This window comes from Lutra lutra, chromosome 15 (assembly GCF_902655055.1).
Source record: "Lutra lutra chromosome 15, mLutLut1.2, whole genome shotgun sequence".
Classification (NCBI taxonomy): Eukaryota; Metazoa; Chordata; class Mammalia; order Carnivora; family Mustelidae; genus Lutra; species Lutra lutra.
In genome coordinates this window covers 42352308-42376399 of record NC_062292.1, presented here as the reverse complement: position 1 = coordinate 42376399, position 24092 = coordinate 42352308, and the positions used below count along the sequence as shown (strand labels likewise).

The 24092-nt window shown below is 44.6% G+C and overlaps 2 protein-coding genes across 10 annotated transcripts in view; both read right to left on the bottom strand.

The window, feature by feature from the left end:
- The window catches only part of PPFIA4 (PTPRF interacting protein alpha 4), a 47615-nt gene extending 40885 nt beyond the window's left edge, over positions 1–6730 (bottom strand). For all 6 annotated transcript variants that reach the window (XM_047704729.1, XM_047704731.1, XM_047704732.1 and 3 more), the window contains exon 1: positions 6596–6730. The gene's annotated coding sequence lies outside the window, so the exon portion shown is untranslated. The remainder of the gene's footprint in view (positions 1–6595) is intronic.
- Positions 6731–9373: 2643 nt separating this feature from the next.
- TMEM183A (transmembrane protein 183A) lies at positions 9374–23847 on the bottom strand. Of its 4 annotated transcripts, none has more exons than XM_047705112.1 (9): positions 23639–23847; positions 23353–23442; positions 22695–22739; positions 22329–22496; positions 17018–17174; positions 15871–16051; positions 13345–13425; positions 11663–11818; positions 9374–10065 (listed from the first exon to the last, which is right to left on the bottom strand). In XM_047705112.1, exons 1-9 carry the CDS (start codon positions 23745–23747, stop codon positions 9880–9882), a joined length of 1173 nt encoding a protein of 390 aa, XP_047561068.1. In that variant the 5' UTR covers positions 23748–23847; the 3' UTR covers positions 9374–9879. The 4 variants fall into 4 exon arrangements, with proteins under 4 accessions (XP_047561068.1, XP_047561067.1, XP_047561069.1 ...); XM_047705111.1 differs by having other exon boundaries at positions 17018–17177; positions 23639–23846; XM_047705113.1 differs by lacking the exon at positions 22695–22739 and having other exon boundaries at positions 17018–17177; positions 23639–23845.
- Between the last annotated feature and the right edge of the window lie 245 nt (positions 23848–24092).

Genomic DNA, 24092 nt, shown 5'->3' with positions numbered 1-24092 from the left:
AGAATGGAACAGACACGTGTGACAGGGTTTGGTTCTGGACAGACCACCCCTGCCCAAGTTCCCAAAATAATAAAAACTGGCTCAAGGCCTGGGAATAGGTTCATTTATCTTGCCTTCTGAAAATGAAAGCTTCTGGAGAGCAAGACAGGGGCCACCCCTGCTTGGCAAGGCAGACTGTAGAACAGGCTGATGGGTCTGAATGCTGGCTCCTCCACTGACCACCCATGTGGCTGGGAAAAGATGCTTAATCAGTAAGTATATGACTTACTGTCCAAAAGAGCCCTTCCTGAGAATGAATGGAGGCACTGTGAACACTCACACCAGAACACAGGTATAAACTGAGGCACAGCTGGCTTTATGGTCACCCTCACTATCACTGCCCCAGGGGGACTAACGTCAAAGACTAGTGGGGAAAGGAGGATTGGGAGTCTCTTCTTCTAAACACTTCCTCTTCTAAAATACCCAAAAGTGGAGCCATCGCAACTACTCTTTAAATGAAGACAGGATGGGCGCCTGGGTGGCTCAGTCGGTTAAGCATCTGCCTTCGGCTCAGGTCATGATCCCCGGTTCCTGGGATCAAGCCCTGCATCAGGCTCCCTGCTCTGAGAAGAGCCTGCTTCTCCCTCTCACCCTCCCCTGGCCTTCCCACTGCCCACTCTCTCTTTCTCTCTGTCAAATAAATAAAATAAAATCTTAAAAAAAATAAAAGAAGACAGGATTTGCAGACTGAGATAGTACCTTTAGGGCCTGCACAATACCACAGCACAGAGGGGAGGCAAAGGCAAAAGGCCCTGAACTCCCTTTTCTTAATATAATCTCATCCGTTCCGAATCTGTCGATGTTTCTGGATGTCTGATTAAGGTCTCATTTGTTTAAAAGGGCTTCAAGTCGAAAAAGCATCATATGTTTATGTACGGCTTCCAGAAGGCTCCCATTAAGTAAACACCTGCTCCCTCAGAGAATCAGCATGTCAGTGCCACAGAACGACCAGCCTGAGAAGGCTGCACAGGTGACACGGGGGTGTCCACCGACTCCTTCCCACATTCTAAAGGGCTCCCAGAGATCTCAACTAACCAAGCCTGCAGCCCCGGAACACAGCACACGACTTGGGCTGAACTGACCTCATTAAGTTCGGCAACCCTGGTTGACTTCTGCTAACCAGAGCCATTGGTTAATGCTCATACATCCCCTTAAAAATTGTTTGCAAAAGAAGAAACAAAGTAATAAATGTGGCTTATTTGGAGAATAAAAATCTTTCAAAACTAGGGGTCCAAAGCTATAGGCCCAATATGACTCTTCTGGCATTGGGAAAAAAAAAAGCTCAGAAGTATCCGTGTTAGTAGATGAGCTCCTAGATGAGGGAGCTGTCCTGGAGCAGAAAACAGAGCTGCCCGCATCAGGAACACGAGAGGGAAGTGCTGACCGGGGCCAGGGCATGGAAGGTCCAGAGTACTCAGAACTGCATTATCATGTGTGTGCCTGGTGACCAAAGGGTGTGGGGAGGCGGTGATTATCAAAGAGAGAGAATGTGTGTGTATGGGGGGGGGAGGGGGTGTGCGTCCATGCAACAGTGTGTAAGAGTCATAAGAATATGTGGTGTGCAGGGACGGCCATGGTCATAAGAACGGGGTCCTGCAAGCAGGTGCATGCACAGCGAGCGGCACGTATAATGGTGGGTATATATGCATAATGGGGAGACAGACTGTGTGTGGTCATTTATCAAGGACTCACGACATAGGACTATGGTCATGCCAACGTGTCGTGCACGTACAGTCATGAGAGTGAACGCATGTGGCTATGTAAGCACATACACCTGGGAGTCGTGAAATCGCGCGTGCTCAGAAGAGCACGTGGGTGCCATGAGAGCTCCCGCGCGTGCGCGATCATGAAGGAGAGTCCACGCATGCGTAGTCTTGACCTGTGTGAGTGTGTGTGAGAGGGAGAAGAGGGAGGGATGGAGAGGATAAAGAAAGAATGAAAATCCCACTTGTTCCAGGGGCTCTGACCCAAACGAGAGCCAATCATTCTGGGTACTCCGCAGTTGGCCTGGTGGGAGCCGAGGCCAAGGAAAGGCACCCAGCCCACCCTTCTGACTGCCACCCATCCAAGCCCAGGACTCCCTGTGCATTAGAGATGGCAGTGGTCAACCCCTGGATGTCCCGGCGTGTCACTCCTCATAAAACAGCCCGGACCAAGGTCCTGGGCTGGTCCCCCTCCCCAAGCCTTCCACCCTCAGCATCCTCCAAGCCAGAAAGGAGAAGGGGACTCCTCTTCTGGAGTGGCTGCCAAGGACCCCTACCATCCATCGCCTACCCCAACCCATCCCTTACCTAGAACTGCATATTCCAACTTGGAAGCATCTTCTCCGAGGTCACCTAGGCCAACCTCCCACACAGTGTGGAAGTTCCTTCCACACCTCCCTTACAGCTCAGTCTTTCTTTGATTATCCTTCAGGAACAGGAGCTCCCTGCTAAATGAGGAAGCCCTCATTGTCCTAAGGAAACTTCCTCTTCCATTGAATGGAAACCTATCTCCCCTTTGAAGTGACAGTTATCTATCTGAAGACAGTAGCCATGAAGTCACACGGGCAGCATAATTTATCTACAAGAATCCAACTATCTTGGGTGAGCAAAATAAGCCATAAAAGACTCAAATGCAAACCAGCTATTTCATTCCACACTTAACTACAAAATTATATTGTATGGAAGTACTCTTTTTAAAATCATTGTACACATTACATAATTAATATGTAATGTATGCTACGTCTGTACGGTAACGTTATTGTTCCACACTAGAAACCTACAGCCATATACCATGCTATATGGGAGACCTGGGGATTTTCACTTTACCTACTGCTATAGAATCTAATTCTCCCACTGAGATGTACCAACACCATACTAGGTCCCCAAAGGCTGCTCTGCTCCAGGTTCAATGTTTCTAGTTTCGTTGAATTCAGGGAATCAGAAGACAGACCTCTTTGATTCAATACAACAGTTAACCTATGGAGTAGATTTCCTTGAATCCAGTGCTAAGAGTTGTCATAGACACAAGAGGTGGGTAAGATATGCCATCAACCCCCCAAAAGTTTATGGTCTGCTTGAGAGAACACAGAGTGGTTCCCCCGCCACCATCCATAGCCTCATTTTCTGTGATCTCAGTTCCCAGCGGTCAACCACTGATGGAAGCAGAAGATCCTGACACATCAGGAGGTCAACAGTAGCCTAACCCTACATCCCGGCGCCCACATCATTCTCCTCACTTCATCCCATCAGGGAGCCATTTTATTATCCTTTTTTTTATAAAGATTTTATTTATTTATTTGACAGACAGAGATCACAAGTAGGCAGAGAGGCAGGCAGAGGGGAAGGGCAAGCAGGCTCCCCGCCGAGCGGCAAGCCCGATGCGGGGCTCGGGGCTGGATCCCAGGACTCTGGGCTGGATCCCAGGACTCTGGGATCATGACCACAGCTGAAGGCAGAGGCTTTAACCCACAGAGCCACCCAGGCACCCCCATTTTATTATCTTGTATCATCGCAAGAAAAAGGGGGAGGTCAGTAAGATATGTAGAGAGAGAAACCACAGTCCCATAATTTTTATTATAGTAAATTGTTATAATTGTTCTATTTAATATCAGTTATTGTTGTTAATCTCTTATTGGGACTAACATATAGATTAAACTATCATAGGTGTGGAGCTTGGGGAAAAAATAGAGTATATACAGGATCCGAGTATGACCTGTGGTTTCAGGCATCCCCTGAGGGTCCTGGAATGTATCCCCTGTGAAAAGGCAGACTGCCATCCCCACACGATGTTCAAAAGCAACAGGGAGTAGCACGAGACCAAACGCCCAATCTCTGGCACAGCCTGGGGGTCAGCGCAGAGAACCACTTGGAGTATGACCAACTGAATTTACTGGTGGCGGTTTCTCCTCCAGCTCTCTCAGAATGAAGCAGCCCCAGCCAGGGCCTCGAAGCCCCACAGGCAACAAGCTGCTGTCTTAGAGTTGATTTCACCCAAGGGAATAGAAGACACTTGACGGGGGGGGGGGTGGGGGGGGGGTGGTCTGCAGCACCCAACCAAGGCTCTCTGAGAGCCAAGCAATGAGCTGGGCAGCAGTCATGTTTCCTGTGTGATCGGAGAGCCATTGCCAAGGAGAAGAGGGCCATCCTCAAGCTCTGCCCAGCCCGGGAGTTTCACACCCTGCTAGCTCAGAGCTCCTTCTCCCACTATCCCCCCACCCCCGCCCTTACCCCTCATGGGTCCTGCCCTCGAGGCATTCTCAGTTCCCGTGGGCTCCTCACAGCACAGCAGAGACTGAGGGGCCCCTAGAAGCTGCCCCTCTCACCACGGTCCATCCCAGTACTTTTTACTCTCCTGGCCATCTGAAGTGCCACGCTCCTGTGAGCCAACACAGGATGCCCTCCAGAGCTAATTATAGGTCAGTGAGCTAGCAGGCCAGAGGGGGGACAGATGGTGTCTTCATGTGGCTGCGATACACACCACCCCTCCCTCTGACCTCCCCTTGGTTTCTCCAGGTCCCATACCTGGGACCTAGACGCTGAGGCAGCTGTCCGTTCTGTGGTCCCCCCTGCTCCTTACGAGCTCCTCTCCAGGACACACATGCCACATGCAACTCTGTGCCCATCAGAAGCTAAACCTTGCTTTACAGTGACCCATCCAAGGGCGCAGAGCCCCATGGGAGAGTATCCCTGGCAGAAAAAGTCTTCAGCTAGGGCCTCCATACCCTAAAGACCCTTGACCCCAGCTCCCTGGCCCCACTGGGCTTGAACCCTGGCTCCTCCACCTCCCCCCAGCTCTCACCCTATTATTCTCAGAGGCTCTGAAAGGACCCACTAAAGTCCCTGATGACACCTGCCAACTTTGAGATTCCAGCCATCAACTCAGAAAAGAGACGCTGGAGCCCAGCTGCCTGCCCTGCCCCTCCTCCAATCCCTCCTTACCACCCAAAGACCAGACCTCATATACGCCGCAGTTCTGACATCATGACCTGCTCACCAGCATACACCCAGCTCCCCCGGACAAGGTTTCACTTCACACCCCCTTCCCCCACACTCTTCTATCTTCCAGAGCCGGCATCTCCCACTGTGCCAGCTGTTCGCTGCATTCTTAGCCCCCAATAACCACTGTGCTACTCATCATCTCATTATTTTGAGACGCTGTTTCTTTCAGGCAGCCTTCTCAGGAGTCAGAGTCTTAGAAAATAGCCAAGCGAAATCATTCAAACTGTTCCTTTTGCTAAGGCAGCTTCTCTCGGGACTACCTGGCCAGTTAACAGTGGTAGGGGGTGGATGGGTTGGAATCCAGTTCGGACAGCTGTTTGAAAGCACGTGGACAGGGCTCTGCTTTTTTATAATGTAATAGCCGATGTAACAAAATGGGGAGTAGGGGCTGTTAAGAGAGTGCCTACTGTGTGTATCTTTCGGCTGCTCCATGGACCTAAATTGCCTTCAGAAGACCCAGCACATAGCATGGTGCTTGGCATACAGTAGGTGCCCAATAAATATTTGTTGAGTATTGCACAAACTACTAGGTATCAGTTCCAACACCTCCGGAAAGACGGAGGGAAGTCCCTGAAACCTAGCTACTGGAGGGGCCCTGTAAGCTCCCACCAGGAGGGGATCTCTCCATGCTAAGCAGAGCCTCCTCCTTAACCACTTGCTCACCACAGAACAGCAGAACAGCAGCCCCAACTCCCATATCCCTCTAATGGATACTACCAGCATACCTCTCCTCAAAGGTGACATCAGCACCTAATGGCACCTTGTCCTGGATCCCTCCTCCTCCTCCTCAAAGAAAACCACCCACACATTTCCAAGTCCTCCAAACCGACCTCTCTCTTCCCACCCACCATCAAACGCTGCAGGATCTATACCGGAAAACACCAAAACACCCCTACTGCGTGGTCCAAAGTCAACTCCCTACTCCCACCCTCCCAGTTCAGGAATCTATTCCAGCCCTCTTTTCCGGTTGCGCCCACTCTCACCCCCGCCCCCGCCAGACCTCAGTTTGGCCGCTCCTTCCATCCCATCGCCCTAGCACTGCGGAGACGGGGGCATTTCTGGCAGAGCCTGAGACTGACAGTTCAAGGAACAGAGAGCTAGCGACATTAATAAGGGGCGTTAGCAGCAACGCGGGAAGGATTAAGACCCCCGGTAAGCGCGAAGACCTCAGCACCTCCTGTGTCCAAATGAGCGGAGCTGGCCCAGGAGCTAAGAGGTGCTTTTTCTCTGACTCTCCAGGATGGTTAATGGGGGCGCAGTCCATCCAGCTCCCACCGGAAGACTTGCCAACTCAGCCCCGCTCCTCCGAGGCTGATGGAGCTGAGGGCGAACTCCACGCCCTCCCGCAAACCGGGCATCGCCCCCCATTCTCACCCCCAAGGGCACAGGGCACTGCAAAGGCCGGCGAGGAGCGGCGGAGGGAGCAGCATCTATGTCATCCGCAGAAGACACATCCGGAGTAAAACGATGCTGTTTTCCAATGCGCGCTAGACAGAGACCCCTCCCCAAACTGGAGGGGAGCTGGAGGTGGGAAAAGCGGCATCCTTTCCCCACCCCATGTTCTGGACGCTCACCTGCCTGCAGTAGTCGAAAGAAAGGCTGCTCAGCTGCGAAGCGGAAGGGAGCCGCCCCCTACCCGGAGAGCCCGACGCGTCCTAGGGAGCGGAGCGGACGCGGAGGTAGCTAGCTGCAGCCTCCGCCAACGCCGAAGCGCCCCGCCCCTGTCTCCCGGAAGGCCTCTGGCCCCACCCCCCAAGGGCGGGGCCTGGCCGGCTCCCTCGAGGCCACGCCCCCTCCCCTACACGTGACGGGAGCCACTTTGCTACTGCGCGCCATCTTGACTTGGCCTGGAGAGTCGCGCAGGGGTTGCGGAAAACCATTTTACCCAGGACGACTAAAGTGTCGGGGCTCAGTGGCGCCCCCTCTCCTTCCCAGTGAGGTGCAGCACATGTCCTGTCCCTCCATTTGACCTCCACCCTTGTTCCTCATCTAACCACTTGCTCACTAAACTGACCTCGGTCCTGGCCTTGTTCTCCTTGCCAACAGTCTGTCACCCTTCACACCTGCTCTCTTGCGCCCATTTATTACTCTTCTCTTGGTAGCATCTGTTTCTTAAGTGGAGAATCTTGAAATCCAGATACATTGCCATAGTGTGCACTTGAGTGAAATTTAGGCCCCTGGCTGTGCTAACACTGTTACTAGAATATGAAATGTTTGTTATATATACATAGTATGAAGACAGTCTCAATGCCAAATTTCTGACAAATTTTAGTTAAATCTCTCCATTTTCCTGAATTACTCCTTACCCTGTCCTGTGTGGCTATTAATTGCATCTTTCCCATCTGGTTTGTGAAGTGTCATCACTACTCAATCCTTTACAATACCCACTAAGCACTGCTACAAGTGCAAAGAATTTTTACATACATGCAATGTGTACATATTTATAAATACACATGCAACAGTTTCTACAACAAACACTGTACATAGTTGAGATCGGTGGCACATACAATCTTTCATTTATTTTTTTTTCTTCCTCCCAATAAATTCACCAACTGGCTTAGTTTCCTTGTATCTTCAGTTAGAAGGCAGGAAATTTTGAGTAATTCTGATTTATTATAAGGGTGAGAAATGAAGCTAAATTTGTGTTATTTTGTTTGACCCTGAGAGCAAAATCAAGACATGTATTTTTAAAAGTGAAAATTACAAAGCAGTTTTTACAAAAGTAGTCCAGAAGTTCCAATTCTTCTCCAGGTGGTTTGGGGTTCTTCAAAAGGAAATCTGAGACACTTCACACATCCTTTCACTAAAATGAATCATCCTATAAAAGGCAACTCTGTCAATGCAGAAGGAAGGCAGAAGCCATGATAATACACTTTACCAAATGCCTGTCAATATCATGCTAAGAGAACAGCTGAGATGACACCTCATATTGTACCTATCATCATAAAGTTTAATATAAAAACTTAAAGGATGAGTCGGAACACAATTATTAAATTAAAAATTATTAAATTATTAATTTCACTCCCCTTTTAAAGGTAACTCTCAAATGGGGAAGGACATGGATCCACCAGAATAATTCCCTTCTACTTCTAGGCATCTTCAGTCCAGGGAACCAGAACTCTGTGCTTCTCTTTTTCTGCCTCAAAGAAGCAACTTTTGGTTGTGAAAGGTACTTATTGTCCAAGGTGCTTATTGTCCTTGGGTTCTTTTATTGTTTTTTATCATTTACTTGAGCAAATTCTGATTTTCACTGACCCAGGCTCACTTTCCGTGTAAACAGCTTTTAGTACCACCCTCAGTGCAGGGTAAACGTTTAACTGCTAGCAGCTGTATTAAGCAGATGCTTCCTAAGAATATTCTTTAAATAACAGGGGTTAGGGAGGATGATTAAGGAAAAAAAAACCACTAATTTAACAGTTTGGTTTGTGATAATAACTGCCCCACAAGATTTTCATGTTCAAAGAATATTATGTTAATAATGGCCATCTCATGGCAACATCCAGCTAATACCCAGCTCACTAGCTAACTTGGAGGGCTAAGGAGGGAGGACAAGTAGCAAGGTTATCTTCTTAGCAAAAAGAAAATAAAACCAAAATCCTACCCCCTATCCTCTTCTCAGAGTACACCAGCTACAGCAAGCCCTCTAACAGGACATTAGCATTTCTGCAGGGATGAAAGGCCTGTAGGCACACAGGATGATGGGCAGCACAGGCCCTGGCAAAGCAGAAGAAGGTCACTAAGTGCTTATAGTTCAGGAGGCTAGTTTTAACATGGGATGCATTTTTTTTTAAATGACCTTCAGCATCGTAAATGCCTTTCTAACAATTCAATGAAAATATCATTGTGCTTCTTATCCTTCCTGCCTTTCTTGGTTAGTTTTACAATTTACTTAGAAACGTATCATTTCAAAGACTCATCAATGTTATATACCTTTTACACTGATGAGGGATAAGGTATACCACAATCAAATTTTTATTCACCCTTTTACTTTCTTGTCTATGTACCCTCTGCCTAATCCCTTTTGCCACAATCTACCACAGGGAATGAAAATGAACTTTTTAACTGTGGTATAGCAAAAAGACCTGGCCATATGGCATTGGGTACGTCACTGATGCAGTTTTCTCAACTACAGAATGGGAAGAGCATCCCTACCTTGCAGGATCATGAGAATTAGAGATATTTCACAAAGTTCCTGGTATAATACGAAGGGCACGAAGTCATCATCACCATCACTATCAAACCTCATGCAAAAAAAAAAAACAAAAAAACCTAAAATCCAAAATTGGCAAAAGAATATTTACGCAATAAATATCCAAAATTATTTTTAAAGAAAGATACACAAGTCAATCTTATAAGATTCTGAAAACCCTGTCACCTGCTTTATTTCTGGAGAAGGGTAAAGGGAGAAGAGAAAATATTCACTTGAATTTGAGGGGCAGCTTAATGGGAAACAGCAATAGCAACAATTTCAGGCCTCAAAGGCTCCTCTCTGATCACAAGGGAATGCTGAAACTTCCTTGTTTGGAGATGGATGAGTTTAATTTTTCCCTATAGCAAGATCATCCATTTTTGCTGGGATAAAAGAATAAACAACAACAAACTCAATAGCACCAAATGGGGTTTAACACAGAAAATAGGGCCCAGTTTCTCCTTTCAAATGCAAATTTTTACATTAAAATATGTTTATAAATCATAGTTGTTTTTCCTCTTGATTCAATCCTTCTCCTTCCCAACAGGAACCGGAAGAGCATGTGCATTATTAACCAGATATACAATCCAGACACCCCTTCCAAACTGGGATCTGATTACTAATGGACTGGCCTAGCTCAGGGCTGCCCTCAGGGACAGGAAGCAGTAACTATGCTCTCAGGGAGAACGGATACTGAGGATGCCACCAGTCAAAGAGTCGAACGCTGTGCACTGGGTCCAGGATGACTTGCACACCCTGTTCGCTGCGCAGTTTCTGACCACCATGGACAGGAGAATCTTGGAACACCAGTCTCACACGATGATGCCGCATGTCCGTGCTCACATTGATAGTAAACTAGGAGAAAGCAAATTCAGTACCCAAATTAAACAACCTTGTTTTCCCATGGCTCACTCTGAAATAAGACAGTCTAGATAAAATTTACACTAGGCCACGAAATGAAATTCTTCACATTTAAACTATGCTAAAGAAAGCCTCTCAAATGGCTGAATAAATTAGGATACATGCACATAGACTAGCACTGAAACCAATTTTTTAAAAGTGGGTTGGAACTATACAAAATGACTTGAAGGGGTTCTGATGAGATATTGTTGAGCAAGTCAACCAAGATGCATGAAACATACATCTGATCACATTTTTGGTAAAATACACCACAAATTCTCTAAATCTGTTTATGTATACGCTGGTCTGAACAGAATTATGTGAATATGAAGTCCACGGAATAGGAGTATATAACTAGATTACTAACGTGACTCAACCTAGAGGGAGGGGTGAGGTGCCTAACAACCAAAACAGCATAAAAAAATATAATCTCAATTAAACAAAATTATTTAACAGAATGGGTGTATACAAGTACATAATAACAGATACATGAAAGAACAGTTCCCGAAAGATAAATAGTTATAGGCCAGTAAAAGCCTCGGCCACCTTTACTTTTTCCATGTATTTATATATTATTTAAATTCTTTCCATGAAGCATGGATTGATTATTTCACCATTAAAAAAAGAATAAAGCTGGGCGCCTGGGTGGCTCAGTCAGTTAAGGATCTGCCTTCAGCTCAGGTCATGATCCTGGAGTCCCAGGATCAAACCCTGTGTGGGGCTCCCTGCTCAGTGGGGAGTCTGCTTCTCCTTCTCTCTCTGCACTCCCCACCCCAGCTCTTATTCTCTCCATCGCTCACTCTATCTCAAATAAGCCTAAAGGACAGGGAAAACAAACTGCATACACTCTCAAGTTCTCAACCCGGTTAAAATTTTTAAAAACCTGGAAAATATACCAAAGACATATTTGTTATTTACTAATCTAGTTCTTAGCTAAGATGTGAATAGTCATCATCACATAAGGGACAGAGCTGATCACCCTACATTTTAGTATTCCACTTAGGACACCATAAGCAAGCCTCAAGGTCCTGACATACAGTGCTCATATAAGCCTATTATCCCTAAAAGGATAATGTTTCTCAAATATTAATGATCACTACACAGAAGATGCAAAAACATTCTCTTTATTGTAAGAAGGAAACAGATAAAATATTCTCAGATATAATTAACTCCATTCCGGGGGCGCCTGGATGGCTCATACGGTTAAGATTCTGCCTTTGGCTCAGGTTATGATCTCAGGGTCCTGGGGTCGAGCCCCACATCGAGCTCTCTGCTCAGCGGGGAGCCTGCTTCCCCCTCTTTCTTCTGCCTGCCTCTCTGCCTACTTGTGATCTCTGTCAAATAAATAAAATCTTAAAAAAAAAAAAAGAATGAAACATCAATTTAAAAAAAAATAATAACTCCATTCCTAATGTACAAGTCTGCTCTCAGACTTTAAAAACTATTCTTCAAAGATTTTCTCCTCAGTGGTTAAATTTACAAATTTCTTTCAAAACCTAGCTATAGTGAGAGTCTACAAAAGAGCTAAGGATGACAATCTGTCTGCACTTACCAGGGTAAATATCATTCCCATGACAATTGGAATAAAAATGAAATTGAGCGTGGTGACCTGTAGTAGGCAGCAGTCCTGGTCTGGGTTGGTATGAACATCTTCATACTGAATGGGAGGCTGCAACCCTCCCACACACTTGCTCTTTAATCTAGGGGACTGAACAGAACCGAGAATTACTCAAACGGCTTAGAGGAAATACTGATAACTCTAAGATTCCATCATCAGTGAAAATCCTACGGTTCTCTTTATACACATATTGGTTTCTATACAATTCAAGGAAAACCTGCTCTTGGAAAGAAGAGGATACATATTTGGATAGGCAATGTGGTAGTGAGTATATGCTTCGTTTAGATGGTAGTTTCTGCCATCTGGCAAGAAATGGGAGCTTATAGTTCTATCAGAGGCTCCCCAATATTTGAACCTGTGATCCCTCGTGAATCTTCGGGCTCCAAAGAACATCTGCTGCACAAAAGGGCAGAAGCAGAAGTGGCCATCTAGTTCTAGGCACCAGAAGTAAAAGAACCACAAGTCTCAGAACTAAAGGAAACCCGAGCATTCACCCTCCTATAGTTAGTTAATTCCGCTCTCAGCTTGAACCCTGCTGAGATCGCCCTTCAGCCCCTTCCCAGAAAGATCCTATGGTGGACTTTCCATCAACATCTCATGGACAGCAAATTTGAAGAATCTTATTAAAAGCAAGAGACTAGAAACCAAAATTCTTCCCTAAAACCATGTTTATGAAAAAAATCAATGGAAAAATATGATTTACTTTAATTACAAACTTAACTTGCCAGCCATCAAGTGAGGGATAAGTAATCCTATCTGTAATGGGTCTCCTCGGTGAGATACTAAGGAGGGGAGACAGAAGGACAAAATGAGCTAGTGAGGGTAAGAATAAAGACAAGCAAAGGAGATCCTCTGTGGCCAAGATCTCAGGTACCATCCAAGCAAAAGGCAGAAACAGAGTAGAATACTATCTAGTCTTCTTATAAAGAGCCTCCTAACAGTGGTCCCTTTCCTCAAAACTTCCCCAAACGGCTTCAGGTATAAAGTCACATCAATTTTTGTTGTTTGCAAATACATTTGTTTTGAAAAACAAAAAAGTTATAAGCAAATAACCTCACTACACTGCTGTAACAAGTTTTCCCCTTTTTCCCACCTTTAGAAAGTCTTCAACTATACAGAAAGTTAATAAAATAGTAAATAAATTCCTGTATAGCCCCTACCATTAGATATTTTGCCAAATTTGCTTCCTCTCCTCCCACCTTTCATTTGTAGAAAATGGTGGAGGAGGGCAAAGTCATCTGAAAGGAGCACTGACGCTCCACCCCTATTCAGCATGAATAAAGAATAAAGACACATATATAACCACAGTATCGTTATCGCACCTAAGGAATTAACAATAATTTTATGTCATCTAACATTTACAGCATACTCAAATCTCTTGAATTGTCCCAGGTATCTTTTATAGCCCTTTGTTCCCTGATCCAGTCCCCACTCATTCAGCTTTTACACTGCTGTGTCTCTTTCATACAGAACAATTCCTTTTACCCTTTCTTTTCCCGGCACTTTTGTAAATGTCGCTGTGTCCTATTGGATTTTAATGAGGAAATGTTATGCCTAATGAAATTTATTAGAATAACATATTACCTGAAAAACAAAGAGAACATATGACTACATACCTGTTTTTTGAACTTAAAGTTGAACTCCCACATTGGTTCCTGTCTGTTCCCAACAATCTTTCTGCACCAGAAAAGTAAGCACTGTAAGAAAATAAAAATAAAATAAGCCAAAGATAAATAAATAAAAGACAGAAAAGGAAAAACTCAAAATAAGGTAATAAAAAATAATCAGTAAAAACCTGTCTGACAGCTCCAAGGCCAGCCACAGCCCCAATGCTGAGATTTCACTTTGGCACAGATAGAGAACCCCCCCAATTTGACACTGGTGCAATATGAAAAGAGACAGTCCCAGGGCTATTCCGTAAAGAGAAGAGGACCGACATAAGTCAACCTCAGATGCAATTGAGGGCAACCCCCACTGTTCTCATCGTTAAAAAGACAGAATCATGGTCTCTAGAGACTGGGACATTCTCTGAGTCAGCAAGCCACTCCTCTATATGAAAATATAAGGGCAGCCAGCTGCCACCAGGCAAGATGATAACAAAGCCATAAGGCAGGCAGAGATGGCCGTTCCTGGAACAGGAGCAAGCCACTCAGAACCTTCTGGGAGCAGAGAGCCGGTGTGAAAATGACAGAGCTGGACTGGATTCGGTCTAGAGTAAGCCCCGCCATGAAAGTCAGGCTACAGCTAGGGTTAACACAAGAAGTTAAGTACCTCCCAGGGGATAAGGGGTGGGTCGTCCGCCGTGCCAGCTGTCCTGCCCTTCAGACATGCCCTGTACGTCCTGCTGTTCCATCAAAAATAATGGGCTTGGCTTTAAGGGGCAAATACTTCTGCTGCCATCACAGCGGCTCCAGTGTCCCATACAAGCTATGCTATTGAAGAGAGAGAGAGGGAGAATCAAATACGAAAAGCTGGAGTCCAGGAACCTGGGACAACTTCCTTTAGGCATGCTGCCAACTCCCTGAATGCCATGCGATCGTGGTTATACAAGTGGCAAGGCCATGCATGGGACACCTGTCACTGCAGGTCCCGTATCCTCTTCAGAGATCTCTAACAAGGCACAAAAGCAGCGACCAGGTGGCCTGGGCTTACTGTCTGCATTACAACCTTAGTTATCACCACCTTGGCTTTTTATAATCTACTTTAAAAAAAATTCATAAACAGTGACACGAATATGAAGACACAGGTATTTCCGATTTAGGCAGTAGCACTTGCATTGTGCACTGGAGCCGCTAGGATGTGTCCAGCATGAGGAGTTTGCCCGATGCTGCTCTACTCCCAGCAACTGAGTCATACCTGGCATGGTTAGCTTTGGGATGATCCCCACTTCATCATAGTTGGTCTGATACTATCAAATGTTTCTGAGGGAGGGAAACTGCAAATGTGAGATGATACACTGTCCACTCGTATTACTAGCAGAAGCAGCTGCTGGGTGAAATTCTACTCGCCCCGCGTTCTACTCCTGCCCTAAAGCCACCAGCTAGTGTGATATTAAACTGAGCTCAGCCCATGGCCCTGACCCTCTCAGTTTGCAACCTCTGAAGGAACCCTGATAATCTTAAGACCAATAGGACCCTTCCAATCAATATGTATCAGGTAGAATATTATCACACTGGAGCCAAACTAGGGGAGAAGAATCATTACAGAACATCCAGAACACAAAAACAAAATAGAAACAAAATAGAAGAGCAAAGAAAGTGCTATAAAACACCAGATTTGGGGTAGGAACAGAGTAATAAAAATTACTCACTAACTCAAAACAGAGAAAATTCAGACAATGGTATTAGTTGAAGGAGAAACAGGCTGAGACATTAACTTGCCTAAGTAATCGCATCTGTTGTACGGTCTAGCTTGGCAAAGGTGGGTTCATTGGATATTTTGTTATGGAGAAAAGGAGAAAGGGCCAAAGGTTAACAGACCTATTTATAATCAAAAGAATGCCAAACACTTGAATACAATGTATGAATACAAACTACTGGGGAAATCCCAAGATATAAGATATAGCCTAAGACACAGGAAGAATTTTAGAGAGTTAAAGTCTGTGAGTGGGAATGCCTTACAGTATCCGAAATGACCTAGCCCAGAGCTTAGCAATAGTGGACACTTAGCGTATGCTGAAGTCCATACCACAATCTTTTAAAGAGGTCAACAAGAAAGAAGAATCCCAGATATCAAGTCATGTTAGAAAAAGAAAATTACTAAGGTGTTCATATTGTATCTCTGCATCATGATTTATAGCACCCTGAAAAATTAACAGTTAACATCTACCCCAATGTGAGTTGTGCTCTTCCTAACCCAGACCATCAAAATCATCTAAAGTGGTCCAAGGTACAATGCATGAGAATAAATTAAAGAGAATAAAGAATATGCTAAAAGCACAAGAAAGCTTTAAGGTAAAGAGAAGAGAAGCCAGCCCAGCAGAGCAGGAATGTCTTAGAGAAGTGAAACCCTGAAGTTTACATTAGCCCCCTGGCAGCCTGGGACCAACAGCCCTAGCCCTCCCCATCAAGGAAGCCAGAGATAAGCTGTATTAACAGGCCCACCACATCATTAGTTAGGCCCCAACAAAAATTCGCACTTACTTTGGAATTCTTTAATGTGCTGGGAGTACTTTCTGGAATGGCTGGATTCTTGGAGATTCGAGCAGCAAACGGCTCGTACATATGGTATAGAGATCGGATCACACACGCCCGGAGACAGCGCAGCTTCTCCATTGACTCTGGTCGCAGGCGCAAAGGCAGAGAGGCATCCAGCGTGTAGTGCCTGAAACATGACACATTACTCCTACCAATATGTGACCTATCTCCCCTGCTCTAGCTCAGTCTCCCAAGACTCCTGGTCTCTGTATGAACTTAATTACACTATTCTACTGGCCAATACTTAGCTTGGCCCCAGTGTTCTCTCATACACACACACACACACACACACACACACACACACATCACCACCTCCTTCGTTTCTCAGCTACTTTTGCTTCTTTGCTATGCAAAACCCAATTCACATACACCTTTTAATCCTTCCCTCCATCCATGTTAAAATTTTAAATCCTATTTTACTCTAAAAAATGACAAGTCTCAGACCTGACACCAGTACAATATACTTCAGTTGCTCAAAAGAAATGTATACTGAAGAACGACCAGGTTCTCCCACCATAGGTCTCGGCAAGTTCTCTACACCATTCCACTTCAACATCCCTTCCTACAACATCCTGACTGACAGTTTATAATCTTCTTTACACTTCTGCACCCGGTATCAAAAGCTAGCTGTCTGAGTAGTCCTATTATTCACTCCCTCCTCACCACTACAACTATTACATTCAGCAGCATGAGTACAAAAACTCTATGATACTTCCAGATAACTACCCAATAAGAAACAACCAATCCAGTTAAAAAGGTAAGTAGATAGGCATCTGCAGCTTTTGGAAATTCTAGCTAAGATAAACTTCTGAAGACAAGTCAAACACAGCTTTTTAAGACTTGAAGCAAGACTTTTTGCTCAAAGTGGATACTGGATGGGGGAAGGGGACAGCCATAGGGAAGACAATTACCTGGACGAATTAATAATATCAAATTTAAATTAGATAAGGGCTCAAGGAGTCCAAAACTAGGCTCATGCCCAGGAATGGAGTAAAGAAAATGAAAAGAGGTCACCATCCAGGGAGCAGCTCCAAATCACAAACAGCAATGAAATCAGCTACACAGATAACAGAGTGAGTCTCTGTGGTCGCACCTTCGGTACAACCTGGTCCAAAAGGCAGCAGTGCAAGTGACAGTCCAGGCATTCTTACAAATCAGGGAAAAATTCACAATGTCCTCAGGACGGATATAGGAGGCCAGCAATAGCCAAATATCCATAGGATACTCTTCTCCTCCAGCCCCGTCCAGGTCTTCTGAAACAGAAAAAAAAAAAAAAAAAAAAGAATTATAACATTTGACCTTCAATTACGTACATACTAAGGACCCCAATCATCTCAATTCTCCCAGGGCTTGCACAGTTAAGAAAACAGTTTTAAATAAGTCCAACAAAGCCTCTCAGTCTCATGATTTCCTGCTTCTTCTAGGTCCTGGAAACTTTTGTTTTCTATTGCCCAAGTGACTGGGTCTCATTCTTTAGGCCTTTCTTCAACCATTATTCACACACCATTTTGAAGTTTTCAAAGTTTTTCAAAATTTTGCACACATTACTATCATTCCATTCTCACAATCCTTCAACAGAAATAAGGAAAATATCCCTGTGCCCTTTTCACTAGTAAGAAGATATAACCTCACCACTAGTTAAGGTAAAAAGACCCAGGGTTTCTACTTTAAATTCCAGCTTTGCACCATTAACTCTGCCCCGATTTCCCTCCTGGTCCCCTTCCACCAAACACTTTCTTCAGTTCAGTCATTTAACACAACTGATTTTAAGATGGTATGAGGAAATGTCAAAGTATAAGCTCAGTAAAACACCCAGTATGTTACAGTATATTTTCATTACTCAATAAATGCCTGTAGACGTTTCTTTCCTTCTAGTTCCTCATCTCATTGCCAGTTTGAGCTATGACTCCAGCCACAGGTGTTCAGTACTCATAGATACCCTGTGACAATGTATCCCCACCTCCTCCTCTTTCAGACTTTGTTAGGGTTCATTCTCTTGAACCTGAGGTCCACTGGGTGTCTCAGGTTCAAGTTAAAATCTCACACTCCATAAATACACTTGCATCTGGGCAAATCCTACTTCTAACCTGTAATTCAGACCTAGTTCACAGAACTATCCAAAAACCAGCTTTCTTCTTTCTGTTTCCTGGGCAAAAAGACGCTACACTACCTCCCCAAAGCTGCCTCTACTTTTCGAGCTAACAGCAGCAGTATGACGCAGTCAGGTTATTGCACTGGGTTCTTCATAAGTCTAAAACAACATCCTCTTTTCTGGTTCCTAATCTTCCCTGTAATCTCCAGTGACCATGTTTGAGCCCCATCTTCTCCCACATTAAGTCTCTCTCTGAAAGAGAAGGTAAATGACTATCAGTATTTCTCCCACTGAGATCCATCAGGACTTTAACATAGCAAGGTGCTATTAAAAAATGTTCCGTCTTGGGGCGCCTGGGTGGCTCAGAGGGTTAAGCCGCTGCTTTCGGCTCAGGTCATGATCCCAGGTCCTGGGTTCGAGCCCCACATCGGGCTTTCTGCTCAGCAGGGAGCCTGCTTCCTCCTCTCTCTCTGCCTGCCTCTCTGCCTACTTGTGATTTCTCTCTGTCAAATAAATAAATAAAATCTTTAAAAAAAAAAAAATGTTCCGTCTTTAGTGACATAACTCAATAATTACTGATGAGGAATAATTGTGTTTTAAGCAACATTATTAAGAAATTTCAAAATGGAGATGTCTGGGCGGCTAAGTCAGTTAAGCGTCTGCCTTTGGCTCAGGTCATGATCCCAGGGTCCTGGGATGGAGTCCCACACTGGGCTCCCTGCTTAGCCGGGAGCCTACTGCTCTCCCTGCTTGTGCACGTACTCTCTCTCTCTCTCTGACACATAAATAAATAAAATACTTTAAAAAAAAAAAGGAAAAGAAAAGAAAGAAATTTCAAAATATAGGAAATGGAATCAGTAAAACTCCACAGAGATAAACCATGAAGGAGAGAAAGAACTTTTTGATAGGTACAGGTTAAGAGCAAGAGTATTCCAACTGAAATAAACAGCTAACAGGAAGCCCAGATACTTAGAAAAACAAAATACATGTGATAGCAATAAAGAGATAAGTTTAACAGGATTTTGGGGGCGCCTGGGTGGCTTGGTGGGTTAAGCCGCTGCCTTCGGCTCAGGTCATGATCCCAGGTCCTGGGTTCGGGCCCCACATCGGGCTTTCTGCTCAGCAGGGAGCCTGCTTCCTCCTCTCTCTCTGCCTGCCTCTCTGCCTACTTGTGATTTCTCTCTGTCAAATAAATAAATAAAATCTTTAAAAAAAAAAAACAAAAACCAGGATTTTGATGCTATCAAGAAATTACCGTAAACTTTTTTAGACATAATTGACTTTTTTTGTTGTTGCTAAAGAGTACCTGTCTTCTGCAGGGAACTACCAAAACATTTAGAGATAATAATAGGATACCTGGAAACTATTTCAGAATGATATACAGTGGGTGTGTTGGGAGTTGGGGAATAGTGGCTGAAACAAAAATGGCCATGAGTTAGTAAGTGTTAATTCTGGGTAAGAGCTAGATGGGATTCCTTGTACAATTCTCTCTTCTACTGTATTTGTTTCGTGAAAAAGAAGCTAAAAGATAGGGGGAAAAACAACCAGTCCGACTAGAATAAAGGAACCTAATGGGAATAAAGCAGAGCAAACAACTAAAAAATGAATTATAGTTAAAAATCTGTAAGCCAAAAATCATATATCTGATAAGCAACTAGTATCATGAATATACAAAGAATTCCCACAATTCAGTAATTGAAAGATAACCCGAGTTTTAAATGGGCAAAGGAGGGCACCTAGGTGGCTCAGTAGGTTAAGCACCTGCCTTCCGCTGAGGTCATGATCTCGGAGTCCTGGGATTGAGTCCCATGTCAGGCTGCCTGATCGGCAAGGAGTCGGCTTCTCCTTCCCCTCCCCTCCCCCAGCGTGTACTCTTTTATAACCAATCTCTCTCTCAAATAAGTAAAATCTTTTTTTTTAAAGATTTTATTTATTCATTTGAGAGAGAGAGAGCACAAGAAGGGGAGAGGCAGAGACAGAGGAAGAAGCAGACTCTCCGCTGAGTGGGGAGCCCGACATGGGACTCGATCCCAGGACCCAGGATCGTAACCTGACCTGAAGGCAGACACCTAACCATCTGAGCCACCCAGTCATCCCTCAAATAAATAAAATCTTTAAAAAAAAATGGGCAAAGGATTTGAATAGACATTTCTTCTTCTCTTAAGAAGACATACAAATGAGCAACAAGCACACATGAAAAGATGCTCATCATTAGCCATCAAAGAAATGCAACTCAAAACCATGAGATACCACAAAATATCCACTAAAATGGCTATGATTTAAAAAGTCAGACAATAACAAGTGTTGGCGAGAATGTAAAGAAACTTTAACTCTAAGCACATTGCTGGTGGAATGTAAAATGGAAACCTCAAAAAACACACCAGCAGGGTGCCTGGGTGACTTAGTCAGTTAGTTAAATGTCTGCCTTTAGCTCTGATCATGACTGCAGGGTCCTGAGATTGAGCCCCATGTTGGGCTCCCTGCTCAGCAGGGAGTCTGCTTCTCCCTCTCCCTCTGCCCCTCCCACTGGCTCATGCTCTCTCAAATAAATAAATAAAATCTTTAAAAACACATACACACTGACAATTATTCAAGAAGTTAAACTAGAGTTATCATGTGATTCAGCAATTTTACCCCAACCCAACAGAAATGAAAATATATATCCATGCAAAAACTTGTCCAAGAGTGTTCAAAGCAGCATTATTCAAAATAGCCAACTGAAAAAGACACTGAAGGACTGATATATCCTACAAAATGAATGAACTTGAAAACACGCTAAGTGAAAAAAGCTAGACAAAAAAGGCCACATATTATGTGATTCTATTTATATGAAATATCCAGAAGAGGCAAATCTATAGAGACAGAAAGTAAATTAGTGGTCAGTGGGGTGAGTGAGGGGGAGTGGGAGGATTGAGAGAGCATAAGGAATAATGCTAATTATATAATTATATAATTGTCTAGAGTAACAGGAATGTTCTAAACTCAAATCACGTTGACAGCTGCACAACCATGTGAACACACTAAAACCACTGAATTGTACACTTTAAAAAAATGAATTTTATTCATTTTTCAATAGTCATTAAAGATGTTTTAAAAGTCTGGAAACTGTTCTATGGAGTGTGCCCAAAAACAAAACAGAGCGAGCTAAGTCTCTAATAGCATGGTGATGATGAGTAGGGATTTCAAGCAGGAAATTAAAAAACAAAGAAGTGTGAGGAATGTCAGTATTAATTTTGGCCTTCTGGAAAACAATGGTTTCACTGAAAATAGCTGGCATAATTGCAAAGTGATGACAGTCCATTAATTATCAATTATTTCAATACATTTCAGTAAATACAAATGTCTGTTATCTGACTCTCAAGTACAGGTTAAAATTCTGATAGATCTGAGACCAAAAATACATATATCACTTATTATATCAGCTTCCCCTAACTCTAGCTGATCACTGGAATCAGATTAGCTTTAAGAATAGCTATTCTGGGGGCACCTGGGTGGCTCAGTGGGTTAAGCCTCTGCCTTCAGTTCAGGTCACGATCTCAGGGTCCTGGGATCGAGCCCCGCATCGGGCTCTTTGCTCAGCGAGGAGCCTGCTTCCCCCTCTCTCTCTACCTCTCTGCCTACTTGTGATCTCTCTCTCTCTCTCTCTGTAAAATAAACAAATAAAATCTTAAAAAAAAAAAAAAAAGAATAGCTATTCTGGGTACTAACCCAAGAAAGTCTGATTCATTAAGTCTAGAGCAAACCACTGCATGAAGGTTTGGCATATTATATACTATTAGTTTATTTTTCTTTGTTTCCTTTGTGTGAGTCTTATTGCCTTTAGATATAAAATCACATATTTTTCTATTTCCCACAGTATCTATTAGACATAAAGCAGACACTAATAATTGCAGAGCACTTAAAAAGTCCATAGTAATATCTAACTCCAGCTGAAATGAAATCGGTTATATGCAATCCACATACTTGGGAAAACATTTTTTTTTCACATTTTTTTATTCCTTACCTGTTCAGAAATCCAGAAATGTAAACATTTTTTGTTTTCATGTTACCATATGGGTTTTCACCTAATAATGACATGATCTCAAAGAATGGCTATTATATTCGAGTTTAGAGCTCCAGAAATCTGACTCTGACCAACCTCCTTTCTTCTTAAATGTAGACAAAATAGAAAGCCCTGGTATATTAAACCTGTCCCACTACTAAGATCCAAACCCTGGTTCTCCATTGGTATCACCTCTTAATGCTACTGAAGTGAACAGCTTCAAGCTATCACCACAGACAGGACTAATTCAAAAGCAAACAAGCCCTATACCTTTGTGCCTCTTGCTTTTCTTTTTTCTGGAGACGGTTCTCTCACGGATGCTCTCCTCCTGGGCATCCATCTCATCACTGCTGTCAATGATGTCACAGGGCTCACCAACCCCAGAAAGAGCTTCCACTGCAGGAACCTGGGAGGCTTCCAAGCCACAAAGAGATTTTACTAGAAGAAAATAAGGGGAGAATGAGATGGCAGAGTCCCATCCAGAAATACAAATGACTTAAGACAGGATGAGGACAAGGAAAAAGAGTGGGGGGAAGCAATAGTGTGAGTGAGTCTGCTGTAGAAAGGTTGAGAACTAAAAAGAAAGAAATTTTAGCATTTAAATACTAAAAACTGGAAAGCAATAAACAAACTGACCCCAAAGTTGCAGAGACTGACTCCTTAAAAGTGTCAACTTCAGACCTGAAGAAAAAGGGAGTGCATTATTCTCCCACTATAAGCCCTGCAGGATAAAAACAAAAAGTGAACGCTATTCTCATTTGTGTAAGTTCTGAGGAGCAATGTTTGAGAGAAAATGAAGCCAATCTGACCCTGTTCCTAAGCTGGAGACTAGATGTTATAAAAACACAAGTCTCAGGGATCTGTGAGTAAAAGGCTTGAAACTTAAGAGAAAGGTTGAGAAAAGGAAAGGCATACTTCAGGGTTATTTCACAAAGAAAGCAAACTGCAGAAGACGTGGAGAATATATGTGAATGAATCAGGAAAAAGATGAATAACCCAGAAGAAAGCAGTTGAAACTACAGAAGAGAATGCAAAGGTTTTTCTTTCTTTTTTTTTTTTTTTTGGATGCAAAGACAGAAATAAAGTATTTCTGCTATAGAACCTGCTACTGCTCTTGGCTAATCCTCCCGTTCCCCTCCTCCGAATACATGACGGGCCACTGAAGACCGCAAACACGTTCACGGGAGGATGCCCAAAGGATTTTGCAAGAAAAACACTGAGGCGGAGTTCCAGGAAATAAAACACCTAGTTCTGCCTTCCCGGCCCGAGTCTGAAAGACTCGTCGGCAGCCTACCTTCCTGCTGCACAGCATTGGCGACGGCTTTCTTGACCCGTCCAGACCTCACGACCGCCGGATCCGAGTTGGCATAATCTGCCACGGTCACTGAAATACAGCAACAACCCTCAAAGGAGGAGGCCTTCGCTCCGTCAGCGTCCTCTCCGCCAAGACCTCCTTCTCCTGCAGGTCCCCGGCCCCAGAGCCCTCCCGTTACAAGCAAGCAAGCGCTTGCCTCGGCGCTGTCCAGCCCCCTCCCTGCCGCCAGCACCCAGCCTTTCAACGCCCCCGCCCCCTCACCCACCTCGTCCAGAGCAGGCGTCGTGGGCCCGGAACTTGAGTCGCTTCCCTCTCTTGGGCATGGCGACCGTGTCGGGGCGAGGCCGGCCTAGCAGGCCGGGCCCCCGGGCCATGTCTTGGGCCGGAGAGCCGGCTCCGGGAGCCGCGCGCCAGCTCCGCCCGGCTCAGCGGCCATCCCGCACCGGAGTCCGCGGCTCTCGCGAGGACTTAGGCCCGGGCCCCGTGTAGCGTTGGCAGTCCACGCCCCATTCGGAAACCAATCACCGCCTGGCCTGCGGAGTACGTCATCATCCCGCGCCTACTGATTACCTGCCCCGGGGTTCGGTAGGGAATCGACCTGTGTGTGGATTGCGGTTCTTCTGGGCAGTGTGGGATTTTGCCGCACGTCTTGTGAGGTGATTGGTGTCTCAGACCTGCATCCCACGCCCGTGCTGACTAAAACTGAGTTTACACCCTGG

Coding starts and splice junctions, on each gene's coding strand:
- TMEM183A (XM_047705111.1), bottom strand. CDS start 23,747: ATGGCCCGGGGGCCCGGCCTGCTAGGCCGGCCTCGCCCCGACACGGTC. Junction 11,819..13,344: donor ACTTTAAGTTCAAAAAACAG/GTATGTAGTCAT, acceptor GGTTCTGTTCAG/TCCCCTAGATTAAAGAGCAA. Junction 10,066..11,662: donor TGGGAATGATATTTACCCTG/GTAAGTGCAGAC, acceptor GCTTTCTCCTAG/TTTACTATCAATGTGAGCAC.